The sequence below is a fragment of the Vespula vulgaris genome, chromosome 10 (assembly GCF_905475345.1).
Source record: "Vespula vulgaris chromosome 10, iyVesVulg1.1, whole genome shotgun sequence".
NCBI classification, from domain to species: Eukaryota; Metazoa; Arthropoda; class Insecta; order Hymenoptera; family Vespidae; genus Vespula; species Vespula vulgaris.
The window spans coordinates 3178703-3196935 of record NC_066595.1 but is presented as its reverse complement, the minus strand read 5'-3'; the positions used below and the strand labels follow the sequence as shown (position 1 = coordinate 3196935).

General features: G+C 37.3%; 1 protein-coding gene across 1 annotated transcript; it reads right to left on the bottom strand.

Moving 5' to 3' along the window:
- Positions 1-14825: 14825 nt before the first annotated feature.
- LOC127067314 (glycosyltransferase 25 family member) lies at positions 14826-18148 on the bottom strand. The gene is made up of 10 exons (XM_051002104.1): positions 17748-18148; positions 17282-17510; positions 16840-17182; positions 16654-16773; positions 16387-16573; positions 16175-16249; positions 16030-16087; positions 15827-15954; positions 15555-15758; positions 14826-15433 (listed from the first exon to the last, which is right to left on the bottom strand). The coding sequence occupies exons 1-10, from the start codon at positions 17945-17947 to the stop codon at positions 15256-15258; spliced, it is 1722 nt and encodes a 573-aa protein (XP_050858061.1). The 5' UTR covers positions 17948-18148; the 3' UTR covers positions 14826-15255.
- Positions 18149-18233: the final 85 nt, after the last annotated feature.

Sequence of the window (18233 nt, the reverse complement as noted above, 5' to 3'; positions counted from 1 at the left end):
CTTTGACAATCTATCTGCACGAACGGACTTAGAAATTTTCGCACCTTCGAGATACTTTGACGATCTATCGCCACGAGTGAACTTAGAAATTTTCCACTTTCGGGGGACTTTGACAATCTATTTCCACGAGTGGACTTAGAAATTTCTGCACTTTCGGAAGACTTTGACAATCTATCTGCACGAACGGACTTAGAAATTTTCGCACCTTCGAGATACTTTGACAATCTATCGCCACGAGTGAACTTAGAAATTTTTCCACTTTCGGGGGACTTTGACAATCTATTTCCACGAGTGGACTTAGAAATTTTCGCAGGAAGCCACTCTAGCAAGAATTAACGAAGAGTTGACGCAAGTATATTTTCTATCACTCATATTTTCATAATTCTGTACTGTTTCTTTTGTTTCAGACTTAGATTCTGCACTTCCAGGGACTTTGACAAACTATCTCCAAAATTGGACTTAGAAATTTTCTCTCCTTCGAGATACTTTGAGAATCTATCGCCACGAGTGAACTTAGAAATTTTTCCACTTTCGGGGGACTTTGACAATCTATTTCCACGAGTGGACTTAGAAATTTTCACATGATGCCATTCGAGCGAATATTAACGAAAACTGAAAGTAAGTATATTTCTTTATCACATATTTCTTGAGTTATTTACACAGTTTTCATTATAACAGTGATACTAACAATTTCGGTTGTATTTTTGTTTCAGAACCCGTTGTAATTGCGCACATTGCAATGATGTAATCAAGTGTTAGTACCGCTAAAATAAATTTATCGTGAAATAGAAGCAGTGTTTGTTCGTTCGCGTTTCGCGATTTAAACTATAAGTGTTTTTGCACAGACTGCGTGCAATGCAGTCTTTAGAGTCAGTGTTTGTTCGCGTAGTTTTTGAATTTTTTAACAGTCGCACAGACTGTACTTATAAAATATAGTAGAGTTTCGTTAAGTAAATTCAGTGATCGTTCGTTAATAAATAACTATCGCGAGTTAGAGTCAGTGCATCACTGAAGAGGATCTCAACCAACTTCGATGTCGACCTACCTCATTTTCAACCAACTACAAATCATCCACCCTCAATTTCGACCTAAGTCGCGGTCCAGTGTTTTGGAGCCGTCGCAGAACTTCTTAAGTAGTAAGTTAATTTTTAAGTCCCTCCGATCACTCAATCATGTCGAGGACGAAAGGTCCGAATCGGCACGAGTGATTGGTTGTAATTAATTAGTAGAAGAGCAATGAGTGACCACGAGTAAATTTATCCAGAAATTTACTCGTGAATGGTTCGTTATTTTTTGATTTATTTATTAGATCAGGATAGAGTCTTCTTGCTTAAACGCGTTAATTATAATTATTTGAAATTTTGAATATTTAAATGCATTTTTAAATAATTTTCTCTCGCGAAAATAGTAAAGTATCGCGATATTCACAAATTTTAATAATGAATAAGCAAGAAGATATTCGCGATGGATAGTCTCTGGATTACAAGTAAAGTTTTGTAATTTAATTTCCAATAATTAGAATAATTGCTTGTAAGAAGGAGCGTCCAATGATTTTTCATTACATTTTTAAATAAAGATTAATCAATTTTATTAATAAAAGAAAAGTCTCGATAGAGTCATTGCTTTTGAAAGAATTAAGTAGAGTAGAGTCGTTGATAAAAGATAAAGAGACTTGTAGAATCACAACGCGTAGAGCATAGAATAAATTAATCAATTTTTAGCTTAGGATTTTCAGCAATTAATATATTATTTCTCGTTTCTTTTCCGATGCTTTCTCTATTTTTCGTTTCAGGTTTGGTTTAGAGTTGCTTTAGATTTATTAGTTTTCTTCTACGTCTTAGTTTAAGGGTTGGTGGTAGTTCTTTAGTATCGACGATAGTTATCGAATGTGTTCTATAGTTGTGGTTAGGGCACGAAGCAAAGAAGAGGCTATGTGCCGAAGAGGCCCCCACAAATTGTGGCTCAAGAGGGCAACTATTAGATTATAGAGTTATTTTCGAAGGTTCGACAGAACACTTCGAGAATCACTCTTAGTCATATTTTAATTATACCATGTTGTCACTCAAAATGCTCTTATATAATAATAATATAATTTTCAGAAACTAAGGACAACTATTCTTTCCATGTCCATCTCACATTGCCACGCGTTCGCGAATAGAATTTTTACGTATTTTAAATACTTTTATTATTAAAGTCGTGCAATAAATTTTTCGTATTTTTCTTTCCTAAAGTTCAATTAAATCCGTAATTTTTGTATTATAAAGTTAAGTTTTGCATTAAAGTAATAATTTCGAAACGTATAAAATATGGCAATTGTGAGGACCACAGAAAGTGCATATGAGGATGAGATAAGAAAATCTAAATGCATAGCACATTCTCCGCTCACTTTTACAGGAAGGATCCCCAACAGGATTCCAGTATCACCCAGCGCATAGCGGCATACTTTAGATTAAACAATTATTTCCAACTCAGACGTAATCCAGACGCAACCCAGACGCAACTCAAACGCAACCCAGATCATAGTTGCACACTTTAAATTAAACAATTATTTTAAATAGTTGATTAAATTGTTGACTAACTCCTCTATCTTCTCTCGGGTGGGACCCTTGGGAGGGGCCCTCGGGTGAGGGCCTTAGGCGGGTTTCGTTCTTTCACTAATGAAAAATCGAATACACTTTGGTATTCTGATTTTCATCGAGTGAAACGTTCTTCGAAATGCATTTCCATCTTTCAGAATTCTATTCTTATCACGCACACTTACGCAAATACTTCCTTCTTTTCGTTTTGCTGTTTTTCTCTTTTCTCTTTTCTTTATATCTTTCTCTCATGTTTCTTGACCAATGATTTTTTTCAGGATAGATCATCGAGGGACCACCGGTCATCATGAAACTAAATATTTACAGGGAAATTTTTGAATATAAATATCTTTTTGCATATAATTTTGTATATAATATTTGTTCTTATATTTAATTTTTATTATCTTTTTAATTTTTCTGTTATATTTAATTTTTATCATTTTAATTTTTCTGTTATATTTAATTTTTATCATTTTAATTTCTGCTCTTACATTTAGGTTTTATTATCTTTTAAATTTTTGCTCTTAGATTTATCTCTTCTTTTATTCCTCCTCTGTTTCAGATTAGGTGATCGAGGGATGGATCATCGTGGGATTTTTACACGGAAGTTAATGGAACCTCTCTGCATATAATTTTCATTATATGCAGGAAGGGTATGTCTCCTTGCTTCCGTACGCGAATGATAGAGAAAACACTCACGTGCGTGACGGCCGGCACGCGCGTGGGTGTTCGCGAACGCGAGAAAAAGTCCTACCGAGGACTGCGTTTTGATTTTTGAAATCGAAATATAGACACGACCGGTCGTGTCTCGAGATGTCTGAAGCCGACGGTGTGGACGGTGGAGCGATCTGTAAGCGGGGTTTTATACATCTCCAGTTTGCTGAGAAATCTGAAGCTCCCGAAGCGGAAAGGCATCTCGGATCGTGGATTTTAGAGTAGAGTCCCCGTTAGACCGTGGGTCTCCAAGTGCAGCAACCTCCACGCGGTGGGACCTGGGTCGGAATTACTTGTGTTGTTTCAGAAACCTATGAAATGCAAGTATTGCCGAGCGAATGGCTGCGTTTTAGAAGAGTTCTTTTTCCAAAATATTTTCTTTGTAATTTCAAATTAAACATCGAAGTACGTACATTTTGCATAGGTTCTTACATTTTCCGTATATTCGGCAATAAGTGCACGGTCATTTCTTTTCATTAAAATGCATAGATACGTAATAATTGAACAATTATTCTCTCGGGAGGGTCCCATGGGTGGGGCTCATGGGCGTGGGCTTCTGTGCGGGTCTCCTTCTTTCAGTATCAAAAAATCCAACTCGATTTTGGTACTCTGGTTTTGGTTCGGACCATCTTTTCTAATTCAATTTCATCGTTTTCGCAGGTGTTTCATTATAACTTCCGGATATTTTTCCTTTCTATTCTTCTGAGTTTTATCGGACTCACGTGCGCGCATGTTCCGGCTCTCTTTCTCTTCTTCTTTTCCTATTCTTCACGGATTTCGATACATCGGCGAGGTTCCGATATATCGTCCAAAGGTCCGTTTCATAATCGATTGCTAGACGCGAATACGGGTAAGATAGGAAGAACATTAACGCCTGTGTCGGCGGGCACAGACGTGGTGTTCTCGGGCGCGAATAAAAGTCCTACGGTAATGGACTTCGTTTGATTGCTAAACCGAATAATGACCGGTCGTGTGTCGGTTCGTGTGCTGCCGAGCGGTATGGATTGCTATCCGTAAGCGTGGACTGACCCTCCTCCAGTTAGCCGCCTGAATTCTCGGTTGGTGCGTGGACGCCGCGAACGCGAACTTAGAGTAGAGTCACCGATATTATAACACTCCCGGGAGTGTCGGGCGCGATTAAAAGTCCTACCGGGGACTTCGTTTTATAGAACGCCGATTATTTGATCACGCCGGTCACGCGAATTTTAGAGTAGAGCCCCCGTTAGCCCGTGGGTCCCCAAATGCAGCTACCTCCACGCGGTGGGACCTGGGTCGGTAGTACTTGCGAAATATCGAAATCTATGTCTTCATTATATTTAAAGTCTGTAACTAAATTACACATATAATTTTAAAACGCAAGTACTACTGGGCGAATGGCTGCATATTTCAATGTTTTTCCAAAATCTTTTCTTAGTTTCAACTGGACGTTAAACTAATGACATTTTAAGTTCTCAGTTCTATTTTTACAAATGAATAAATCGAATATATCAAAATTCTTAAAGAATGTTTTAAGAAAACGCACAGAAAACGTTGCTGACGGATTTATATTCACTGACATTTTTATTATATACTTATTCACTTTTATTAATTATATGCTCCTTTAATTATATTAATTATATACTTTCATTAATTATACAATTTTATTAAATATATGCTTTTATTAATGATATTAATTATAGACTTTTATTTATTATATTAATTACTTTTATTAACTTTTATTAATTTTTTTAAATTTGTTAATTTTTATTTATTAACTTTTATTAATTATTAATCTCGGGTGGGACCCTTGGGAGGGGCCCTCGGGTGTGGGCCTTAGGCGGGTTTCGTTCTCTCACTAGGGAAAAATCGAACTCAATTATTATATTCTGATTTTCCGTCGACTGAACCGATCTTCGAAAGACACACTCATCGTTCGGAATTCTATTTTTCTCAAGCATACATACGCAAATTTTTCTTTATTTTTTCCTTTTTCTATTTGTCTTTTCTTTTCCTATCTTTTTTATATCTATTTCTCATTCTATTTCATACTTTTTCTGTTTCAGGTTAGATCATCAAGGGACCGATCATCGAGGGACCGATCATCGTGAAATTAAATTTTTACAGGGAATCTTTTGCATACAATTTTACATATAATTTTTGTTCTTATATTTAATTTCTATTATACTTTTAATTTTTACTTTTGTATTTAACTTTTATTAAGTTTTTAATTTTTGCTCTTATATTCAATTTTCATTAACTGTTTAGTTTTTGCTGCTATATTTAATTTTTACTGTCTTTTTAATTTTTATTCTTACATTTATCTCTTGTTTTATTTTCTTTCTGTTTCAGATTAGGTGACCGAGGGACGGATCATCGTGGGATTTTTACACGGAAGTTAATGGAACCTCTCTGCATATAATTCTTGTTATATGTAGGGAGGGTATGTCTCCTTGCTTCCGTACGCGAATGATAGGGAAAACACTCACGTGCGTGACGGCCGGCACGCGCGTGGGTGTTCGCGAACGCGAGAAAAAGTCCTACCGAGGACTGCGTTTTGATTTTTGAAATCGAAATATAGACACGACCGGTCGTGTCTCGAGATGTCTGAAGCCGACGGTGTGGACAGTGGAGCAATCTGTAAGCGGGGTTTTATACATCTCCAGTTTGCTGAGAAGCCCGAAGCTCCCGAAGCAGAAAGGCATCTCGGATCGTGGATTTTAGAGTAGAATCCCCGTTAGCCCGCGGGTCTCCAATGCAGCAACCTCCACGCGGTGGGACCTGGGTCGGCAGTACTTGTGATGTATCGATATCGTATAGCCTGCAAGTATTTCCGAGCAAATGGCTGCATATTTGAACACTCATCCAAAATCTTTTCTATGTAATTCCAAAGTAAATGCCGAAGTTCATACATTTTACATTGATTCTTATATCTTTTGTATATTCGGAAAAGAATACACCAGATTAATTATTATAGTTTCTCTCGGGTGGGTCTCATGAGTTGGGCTCATGGGCGTGGGCTTCTGTGCGGGTCTCCTTTCAGTATCGAAAAATCGAGCTCGATTTTCGTACTCTAGTTTTGGTCAAGCGTACCTACATTCTATGTCCATCTTCTCTTTTCAATTTCATCGTTCTCACACATGCATGTGTTACCTTCTGGTTATCCTTTCTCTTTTCTTCCGAATTCTATCGTTTTCACGTGCGCGCATGTTTCGGCTTTCTTTTCTTTTCTTTTCTTTCTCTTCTGCTTCTCCTCTTCTTCATGGATTTCAATATATCGGCGAGAGTCCGATATATCGTCCAAAGATCCGTTTCATAATCGATTGCTAGACGCGAATACGGGTAAGATAGGAAGAACATTAACGCCTGTGTCGGCGGGCACAGACGTGGTGTTCTCGGGCGCGAATAAAAGTCCTACGGTAATGGACTTCATTTGATTGCTAAACCGAATAATGACCGGTCGTGTGTCGGTTCGTGTGCTACCGAGCGGTATGGATTGCTATCCGTAAGCGTGGACTGACCCTCCTCCAGTTAGCCGCCTGAATTCTCGGTTGGTGCGTGGACGCCGCGAACGCGAAGTTAGAGTAGAGTCACCGTTATTATAACACTTCCGGGAGTGTCGGGCGCGATTAAAAGTCCTACCGGGGACTTCGTTTTATAGAACGCCGATTATTTGATCACACCGGTCACGCGAACTTTAGAGTAGAGTCCCCGTTAGCCCGTGGGTCCCCAGATGCAGCTACCTCCACGTGGTGGGACCTGGGTCGGTAGTACTTGCCATATATATTGAAATCTATGTCTGAATTATATCTAAAATCTGTAACAAAATTATATATACTAAAATCTATAACTACATTATACATATAATTATAGAATGCAAGTACTACCGGGCGAATGGCTGCGTATTTCAATGTTTTTCCAAAATCTCTCTTCTGTTTAATTATAATCAGACGTCAAATTAATTACATTTTAAATTGTTAGTTATATTTCCACAGATGAATAAATGGAATATATCAAAATTATAAATTAATTTTCTGAAAAGAAAACGCAGAGAAAATTTTTCCGACATACTTATGTTCCCTGTCGTCCCCATTTATTCGAAATTTACTTTTAATAATTAGATACTTTTCTTAATTATTAGAATTATATCCTTTTCTTTATTATATTAATTAGTTTTATTAACTTTTATTTATGACTAGTTTCGGGTGGGACCCTTGGGAGGGGCCCTTGGGTGTGGGCCTTAGGCGGGTTTCTTTCTTTCAGTACAGAAGAATCGAACTGAAATGTGGTACTCTAATTTTCGTCGGGTGCTATGATCTTCGAGATACTTATCCAAGTGTTCCGAGTTCCATCTTTCTCTCGCGCATATTTCGTGTATCTTTTCTTCGTTTCTCTTTTTCCTTTCTTCTTCTGGTATCTTCTTTCTTTTACTTTTTTATTGTTTCAGGTTAGATCATCGAAGGACCGATCATCGTGAAATTAATTTTTACAGCGAAATTTTAATCTTATTTGTTTTTTTTATTTTATTTAATCATTAATTTATTTTTTAATTATTAATATTATTGTTTAATTGTAATTTGATTTTAAATGTATATTTATATATAAATGGCTTTTTGCATATAATATTGCATATTATTTTTGCATATAATTACCTATTTTTCTGTTTCAAGTTAGGTGATCGTCGGACCTAACATCGCGGGATTTTTACACGGAAGTTAATGGAACCTCTCCGCATATAATTTTTATTATATGCTGGGAGGGTATGTCTCCTTGCTTCCGTACGCGAATGATAGGGAAAACACTCACGCACGTGACGGCCGGCACGCGCGTGGGTGTTCGCGAACGCGAGAAAAAGTCCTACCGAGGACTGCGTTTTGATTTTTGAAATCGAAATATAGACACGACCGGTCGTGTCTCGAGATGTCTGAAGCCGACGGTGTGGACAGTGGAGCAATCTGTAAGCGGGGTTTTATACATCTCCAGTTTGCTGAGAAGCCCGAAGCACCCGAAGCGGAAAGGCATCTCGGATCGTGGATTTTAGAGTAGAATCCCCGTTAGTCCGCGTATTTCCACGTGCCGCAAGCGTTTCATCGCCCAAGGACCATCGAGGGACTTAGATTTTTATACGGGTGTTTAAAGAATCTTTCTACCTCTGGCGTAGAAGGATTTCTTTTCTCCCGTTCGGGCAAGATAGAAGGACACTCGCTTATGTCGGCTGGCAAAGGCGTTGGTGTTCTCGGGCGCGATTAAGTCCTAAATTGGCTCTAACGTATTCAACATATTCGCGTGAGTGTTTCCGGAATGCTCGCGTAAGTATCGTGACTGCGGTAGATTCAATTTTGGATTCCGGCGTTTGTCGCGAAAGCACAACCGGTCGTGCTCAAGTGGTGATCGAAGCTTCCGATGTTGGATAGTTGAGCTATGCGTAAGTCGGTTCCCAAATGCGGAGACGCATGGGGCTGCAATTTTAGCGTTTGGAGGCTTGAATTCGTCGGGAGTGGAGGTCGCCCCGTTGCTTTGCTTTCTTGATAGTAGTGTAGTAGTAAAAAGTAGAGTCACCGTTAGTCCGCGGGTCTCCAGATGCAGCTACCTCCACGCGGTGGGACCTGGGTCGGAAGTACTTGCGTTTCGTCACAATCTTGTGGTGTGCAAGTATTGCCGAGCGAATGGCTGCGTTCTTTAAGGCTTTTCTAAAATTTCCTCTATGTAATTCGAAACTGAACATCGAAGGACGTACATTTTACATTCTTTCTTACACTTTTATATTCAGCAATAAGTGTACAGTCATTTCTATTCATTGAAACGCATAGCTCTATAATGTAATAATTAATCGAGATTGATTATTATGGTTTCTCTCGGGTGGGTCCCATGGGTGGGGCTCATGGGCGTGGGCTTCTGTGCGGGTCTCCTTTCAGTACCGAAAAATCGAGCTTGAGTTTCGTACTCTGGTTTTGATCGGATCCATCATTCCTTTTCTTTTCTTTTCTTTTCTTTTCTTATCTTTTCTCTTCTCTTCCTTTCATTTCCATCTTTTTCACATACGTGTTTCATTCCATCTTACAGGTATTCTTTTCTCTCTTTTCTTCCAAGTTCTATCGTTTTAACATGCGCGCACGTTCCGGCTTCCTTTTCTTCTCCTTCTCTTCTTCTTCTCCTGTTCTTCACAGTTTTCGATATATCGGCATAGGTCCGATGTATCGTCGAATGGTTCGGTTCATAATCCATCGTTAGGCGCGAATACGGGTAGGATAAAAAGAACATTTGCGCGTGTGTCGGCGGGCACAGGCGTGCTGTTCTCGGGCGCGATTAAAAGTCCTACGATAATGGACTTCGTTTGATTGCTAAAAACGAATAAATGACCGGTCGTGATACGGTCACCGGATGACTGTAGAGTGAGACGGTCTATGTGCTACTGAGGAGGATGGTTTATGTCTATTTGTAAGGATGTTCAGTCCGTTGACTGACCCACCTTATATCTATAGTCACCTGAGTCCATGGTGAGGTGTATGCAACCCCGCGGGACCGCGAATTAGAGTAGAATCACCGTTATTTTAACACTCACGTGGGTGTTCGGGCGCGATTAAAGGTTCTACCGTGGACCTCGTTTTATTGTTCGAAATGCGAAAGGCACGGACGGTCGTGCTCAAAGGCGGGATGTGGGCATCCGAGGCTGACGGCCTCAACGTCATCCCTAGTAGGATACCGTTGCGGACTCGATGTCTCTGTTCGCTCATGTTACCTCGCGAACGCCGGGAACGCGTATTTTAGAGTAGAGTTACCGTTGTACTAACACCACGTGAGTGTTCGGGCGCGAATTAAGTGTCCTACCGTGGACTTAGTTTTACTTGCTTAATATATAGATAAGATTACGCCGGTAATGCGTATTTTGAAGTAGAGTCATTCGGACACTCACGTGAGTGTCCGAGCGCGATTAAAAGTCCTACCGAGGACTTCGTTTTATTTGTTCGGCGATTATTTGCTCACGCCGGTCTCGCGAATCTTAGAGAATAGAGTCAGCGTTAGCTCGTGGGTCCCCAGATGCAGCTACCTCCACGCGGTGGGACCTGGGTCGGTAGTACTTGCGAAATATCGAAATCAATATCTAAATAAAATGTAAAATCTATAACTAAATTATGTATGTAATTATACAACGCAAGTACTACCGGGCGGATGGCTGCATATTTCGATGTTTTCAAAGTCTCTTTTCTGTCTAATATGAATTAGATGTTAAATTAATTACATTTTAAATTGTTAGTTAGATTTCGGCAGATAAATAAATTGAATATATCAAAATTCTAAGTTAATTTTCTAAGAAAACGCACAAAATACTTTTCTGCCGCACTTATGTTCTCTTTCGTTCCTATTCATTCTTATTTTCTTTTATTAATTACATACTTTCATTACTAATATTATCCCGTTATTCATTTTATTAATTACTTTTATTAATTTTTATTAATTACTGATCTCGGGTGGGACCCTTGGGAGGGGCCCTCGGGTGTGGGCCTTTGGGCGGGCTGCCGTCTCGGCATTTTCTACAGCTTTTTCTCGCTTTTTCTTTTCTTCTCCTCTTTTCTTTTTCTTTCTCTTCCATTTCTCTTTTTCTTTCATTATTTTTCTATTTCAGGTTAGATCATCGAGGGACCGCTCATCGTCAAATTAAATTTTTACAGGGAAGTTTTTGAATATAAATGTCTTTTTGTATATAATTTTGCATATAATTTTTACTCTTATATTTAATTTTTATTATCTTTTTCATGTTTGCTCTTATATTTAATTATTATTATCTTTTTAATTTTTGCTATTATATCTATCTTTTACTATTATATCTAATCTTCTCCTGTTTCAGGTCAGGTGATCCAGAGGCCGATCATCGTAAAATTAAATTTTTACAGGGAAGTTCTTGAATATAAATGTCTTTTTGCATATAATTTTTGCTCTAATATTTAATTTTTACTCTTATATATATCTCTTCTTTTTGTACTTTTTTTCTGTTTCAGATTAGGTGATCACTGGACCTATCGTGGGATTTTTATACGGAAGTTAATGGAACCTCTCTGCATATAATCTTTATTATATGCAGGAAGGGTATGTCTCCTTGCTTCTGTACGCGAATGATAGGGAAAACACTCACGCACGTGACGGCCGGCACGCGTGTGGGTGTTCGCGATCGCGAGAAAAAGTCCTACCGAGGACTGCGTTTTGATTTTTGAAATCGAAATATAGACACGACCGGTCGTGTCTCGAGATGTCTGAAGCTGACGGTGTGGACAGTGGAGCAATCTGTAAGCGGGGTTTTATACATCTCCAGTTTGCTGAGAAGCCCGAAGCTCCCGAAGCGGAAAGGCATCTCGGATCGTGGATTTTAGAGTAGAATCCCCGTTAGTCCGCGTATTTCCACGTGCCGCAAGCGTTTCATCGCCCAAGGACCATCGAGGGACTTAGATTTTTATACGGGTGTTTAAAGAATCTTTCTACCTCTGGCGTAGAAGGATTTCTTTTCTCCCGTTCGGGCAAGATAGAAGGACACTCGCTTATGTCGGCTGGCAAAGGCGTTGGTGTTCTCGGGCGCGATTAAGTCCTAAATTGGCTCTAACGTATTCAACATATTCGCGTGAGTGTTTCCGGAATGCTCGCGTAAGTATCGTGACTGCGGTAGATTCAATTTTGGATTCCGGCGTTTGTCGCGAAAGCACAACCGGTCGTGCTCAAGTGGTGATCGAAGCTTCCGATGTTGGATAGTTGAGCTATGCGTAAGTCGGTTCCCAAATGCGGAGACGCATGGGGCTGCAATTTTAGCGTTTGGAGGCTTGAATTCGTCGGGAGTGGAGGTCGCCCCGTTGCTTTGCTTTCTTGATAGTAGTGTAGTAGTAAAAAGTAGAGTCACCGTTAGTCCGCGGGTCTCCAGATGCAGCAACCTCCACGCGGTGGGACCTGGGTCGGCAGTACTTGTTAAGTATTCAAATCTTACAAGCGGCAAGTATTTCCGAGCGAATGGCTGCATATTTCAAGATTTTTTCAAGATCTTCTCTATCGAATTCCAACCAAATTTCGAACTGCGTGCATTTTACATTCTTTCCTATATCTTTCGTATATTCGGTAATAAATGCACAGTCATTTCTATTCGTTGAAACGCATACCTATATAATAATTATTCGAGATGAAATCAATTTAGTTTTTCTCGGGTGGGTCCCTTGGGATGGGCCCTTGGGCGTGGGCTTCTGTGCGGGTCTCCTTCTTTCTGTACCGAAAAATCGAGCTGGATTTTTGTACTCTGGTTTTCGTCGGGTTTATCGATCTTCTATGTCCATCTTTTCTTCCCAATTTCATCTTCTTCACACGTGCATGTGTTCCATTGCATCTTACGGATATTCTTTTATTTCTTTTCTTTTCTGCTCCATCCTTTTTACGTGTGCGCACGTTCTGGCTTTCTTCTCTTCTCATTTTCTTCTACTTTTCTTCTCTTTCTCTTCTTCTTTTCCTCTTTTTCACGAATCTCGATATATCCGCGCGGAAACGGGTAGGATAGGAAGAGCATTTTTGCGTGTGTCGGCGGGCACAGGCGTGGTGTTCTCGGGCGCGATTATAAGTTCAACGACAATGGACTTCGTTTGATTGCTAAACCGAATAATTACCGGTCGTGTGTCGGTTCGTGTGCTACCGAGTGGTATGGTTTTGCTATCCGTAAGCGTGGACTGACCCTCCTCCAGTTAGCCGCCTGAATTCTCGGTTGGTACGTGGACGCCGCGAACGCGAATTTAGAGTAGAGTCACCGTTATTATAACACTCCCGGGAGTATCGGGCACGATTAAAAGTCCTACCGGGGACTTCGTTTTATAGAACGAACGCCGATTATTTGATCACGCCGGTCACGCGAATGGCTGCGTTCTTTAAGGCTTTTCTAAAATTTCCTCTATGTAATTCGAAACTGAACATCGAAGGACGTACATTTTACATTCTTTCTTACACTTTTATATTCAGCAATAAGTGTACAGTCATTTCTATTCATTGAAACGCATAGCTCTATAATGTAATAATTAATCGAGATTGATTATTATGGTTTCTCTCGGGTGGGTCCCATGGGTGGGGCTCATGGGCGTGGGCTTCTGTGCGGGTCTCCTTTCAGTACCGAAAAATCGAGCTTGAATTTCGTACTCTGGTTTTGATCGGATCCATCATTCCTTTTCTTTTCTTTTCTTTTCTTTTCTTATCTTTTCTCTTCTCTTCCTTTCAATTCCATCTTTTTCACATACGTGTTTCATTCCATCTTACAGGTATTCTTTTCTCTCTTTTCTTCCAAGTTCTATCGTTTTAACATGCGCGCACGTTCCGGCTTCCTTTTCTTCTCCTTCTCTTCTTCTTCTCCTGTTCTTCACAGTTTTCGATATATCGGCATAGGTCCGATGTATCGTCGAATGGTTCGGTTCATAATCCATCGTTAGGCGCGAATACGGATAGGATAAAAAGAACATTTGCGCGTGTGTCGGCGGGCACAGGCGTGCTGTTCTCGGGCGCGATTAAAAGTCCTACGATAATGGACTTCGTTTGATTGCTAAAAACGAATAAATGACCGGTCGTGATACGGTCACCGGATGACTGTAGAGTGAGACGGTCTATGTGCTACTGAGGAGGATGGTTTATGTCTATTTGTAAGGATGTTCAGTCCGTTGACTGACCCACCTTATATCTATAGTCACCTGAGTCCATGGTGAGGTGTATGCAACCCCGCGGGACCGCGAATTAGAGTAGAATCACCGTTATTTTAACACTCACGTGGGTGTTCGGACGCGATTAAAGGTTCTACCGTGGACCTCGTTTTATTGTTCGAAATGCGAAAGGCACGGACGGTCGTGCTTAAAGGCGGGATGTGGGCATCCGAGGCTGACGGCCTCAACGTCATCCCTAGTAGGATACCGTTGCGGACTCGATGTCTCTGTTCGCTCATGTTACCTCGCGAACGCCGGGTACGCGTATTTTAGAGTAGAGTTACCGTTGTACTAACACCACGTGAGTGTTCGGGCGCGAATTAAGTGTCCTACCGTGGACTTAGTTTTACTTGCTTAATATATAGATAAGATTACGCCGGTAATGCGTATTTTGAAGTAGAGTCATTCGGACACTCACGTGAGTGTCCGAGCGCGATTAAAAGTCCTACCGAGGACTTCGTTTTATTTGTTCGGCGATTATTTGCTCACGCCGGTCTCGCGAATCTTAGAGAATAGAGTCAGCGTTAGCTCGTGGGTCCCCAGATGCAGCTACCTCCACGCGGTGGGACCTGGGTCGGTAGTACTTGCGAAATATCGAAATCAATGTCTAAATAAAATGTAAAATCTATAACTAAATTATGTATGTAATTATACAACGCAAGTACTACCGGGCGGATGGCTGCATATTTCGATGCATTTCCAAAATTTAATTTAATTTATTTTAATTTAGTTTAAACTGCAGAACATGATTTATAATAAGCGAGTTATCCTGAAATTATTGTATTTTATTAATTTTATAAAACTAATCATGGATAAAGAAGTTCTTTTTTTGCAGGATGGCCATACAACTCACATAAAAATGTAGACACATACATATTATTTATACCATATATCATTATATAAACATATAATATAAAATATAAAATTAGACATATTAGAACACATTTATTAATATAATAGATCTCTTATAATTAGTTTTATGAAATTAAATGCTAACCATTAGGAAAATACAAATATATTTGATGTATTACTGATATTAAGATGAGTACTATAATAAATTATTAAATGATACACAACATGTAATATGAAATAATAATACATTGATTACTTTGATAAATATTGCTAAAAAATGTTATAAATATTATGGCACGATTATCGCCTTCTTCGTAAGAAGAATACAAGTAAAATTATAATAGAATGATTTATAATGAATTGAAATAATTGCATGATTATAAAATTTCATGTATAATGTTGTGCTTTGCAAATTAAGTATATTTTATAGTTATTTATAATTCTTCTCGAGTTTTCAAAATATTGCTTGCTTGATTGTCAAAAATAATCTTGGAATTTTCCGTATCACTTATATATCCCTGATCACCAGTATAATGAGTTGGATGTATCAAAAGAGGATTCGTGGATAACGCTGTCAAATTACGTACTGGATAATGCTTTTTCCAATCATCTCTTGTATTGAAAACAAAAGAATAAATGTATAAAGGAGTTAATTTTCTGCTTACTTACATTTTTCTGTTTCCTTCTATTATATTTTTTCATAGATGAAACTTCGTATAAATATTCAACTTACCTTGGATGAACATTTGATAAAATAGGAATATATTCGTCAACAGGTATCAGATTTTCAAGTGGTTTAGCCTCAACAAGTTTCCTGGCCCCAGTGGCTGATAAAATATAACCAAGTGTCCAATAGCTATATGCTGCGTGTACCAAATACTTAGAACCCTGTACCCACGATTCCTCTTTTTCCATTAATCTTTTTCTTCCTATGTATCTATGGAGTATTAGTAATTTTGTATCAAAAGTTACAAAATTTAAAGTTTATAAAAATATAACTCTTACATTAAATCCCATGAATTCCTTAATGTATTCAATTCGGACAAAACAAAATCCAATTTCTGTCGAAAGAATGGCTCAAAACGAATATCATCTTCCAGAATCATGATACGTTCATATCTATATTCTAACATCTGATAATTTGATCATTATTAATAATAAAAGTCAATTAATCTCTACTAACTTACTATAAAATTTTGTTACATTACCTTATTCCAAATAATATAATGACTTAAAAAACAGCCAATTTCTCCAGTTGTCATAAGTCTAAAAACAATAAAAAACATATGTATCTAAAATATGTTCTATTTAAATATATTTATACATATTATATGTTCTACTTTTCTAAATTACCTCTTATGGTAAGGATCTTCATATTCTGCCATTAATTTCACACCCCATTTTTCAAGTGCACTTTCATTTAACATTCTACAACGAAAAGATACAGATATTTGAAGATATTAAAATAAATTAAATTTATGATAAAATAAATAAAAATATATAAAAATAAAAAAAGATAAGTTATTTTATCTCATAAACAATACATTGTATTAAATAGAACTTACCTACCATCCACAGCATTAAAAGTTTCTACATGTGCACCAAGTTCTTTAAAGAGACGATACATTCTAGTACGCCTTTCTGGTCTTCTCAAAAGATTTATCATATAGATATTGTCCAATCCCAATGTGTCTATTTTTGGAGAAGATATGAATTTTTCCATACTATTCGATAATGATAAACGATCTTCTGCTAAAATCATTTTAACATAGAAAATATAATAAAAATAAAAACAATTAATGTAATATAAAAAATTTTTCATGTTGACATACACAAAATTTCTAATTTTATATTTGTTAACCTATGAAGATCCTCTTTAATTGTTTCATCTTTTCCCAATGGTACCATGATGTATCCGTACATTTCATCATTACAAATATATAATGGAACACCTGCATATTTAGGTAATTTTTCCATTATTTATATAATATAAATGATTCAAATATGATTTAACTTACCAGAATTATTAGCACCAACAGCAAATGTTATAACATCATCCAAAGGACCATCATATTGTGCTAAATTTGTAAAATTATAAGTCAACCAATCTGATTGCACCATATTTAAATTAATAAGAACAGCACTATGAACCATGGGAACATTAAAACATCCTACATCTTCACGATATAAGATCAATTGGTATTTTTCTGTTCGAAGATAGTAATAATCCTCAGTCATCCCTGCCCAAAAATTACTGTATAATCCATCTGATTTTAGCATAGGAGCAACCACAACTTGCCCTTTCGATACTAAATTTGTTAAAGTATTTGGATCTGTCAAAAAGATATCAGCATCGACCATCTGCAAATTTTTAGATTATTATATTAGATTTTATTATGATAAAACACAATTCTCTTGAAGTTTTATATATATATATAACATTTTAACATTCAAAATTACCCAAATAAAATCAGCCCATATTTTTCTAGCATAATTCAATGCTTCCTGACGTAAATTAATAACATGTGTAAATCGAAGAAGTGACCAATCTGTATTACTCTCTTCATCTTCAAAACCATTAGACTTTTCATCTATATATATGTCAACTGTATGATATTTTTCTGATTCTTCTGCTAACCATGCTCTTAATATCTCATTTGTATTATCAATATTATTATCACTACAGATCCTAAAAAACAGAATAAAATTAAAAGCATATGAATAGTATACTCAATTTGATTATTCTTAAAAATTTCAAATGAATTCATTAATAATTTTGTAAATAAATATTATATATCTTTTATAATTCATAATTCGTCTATATAATATGTATATATATATATATATATAATTTAAAATATCGACTGTCGAAAAGTAAGGTTAAATCGATGATTTTATCTTTGAAAAAAGAAATTATTTTTCTTACCATAATTTTATTCGACTTTTAGGATAGTTTTGTTGTTCCAACAAACTTAGAAAGTATGGTAATGTATGAGCTTTATTTCTAATTAGAATCGCTATCAGTACTGTCGGCTTTTTAAAACGTTCATTACATTGAATAGACCGCGTGAAATTAGTTATCAAAAAAATAAAAATAAAATTTCGAAATATTGTCTTATTGAGCATAATTATCAGCGTAGTTTTTAATAGATCACATAGAAATGTGTACACTAAAAATCCTCACTATGAATCGCAGATGAATTAATGAATAACCATAAATTAAAAGAGATCTTTTGTTCTCTTTCTTTCTCTTATACTCTGTCCTGTTCCGTCCCTTTTCCTTACTAACAATAATCAGATAAAACCGACTGTTTCGGAATATTCTTCTAATCACTCCTTTTATCAGCTTTACTTATATTAGAAAATGTTACTAATTGATTCGAAACGAAAATTATAACATTATTTGTATCAA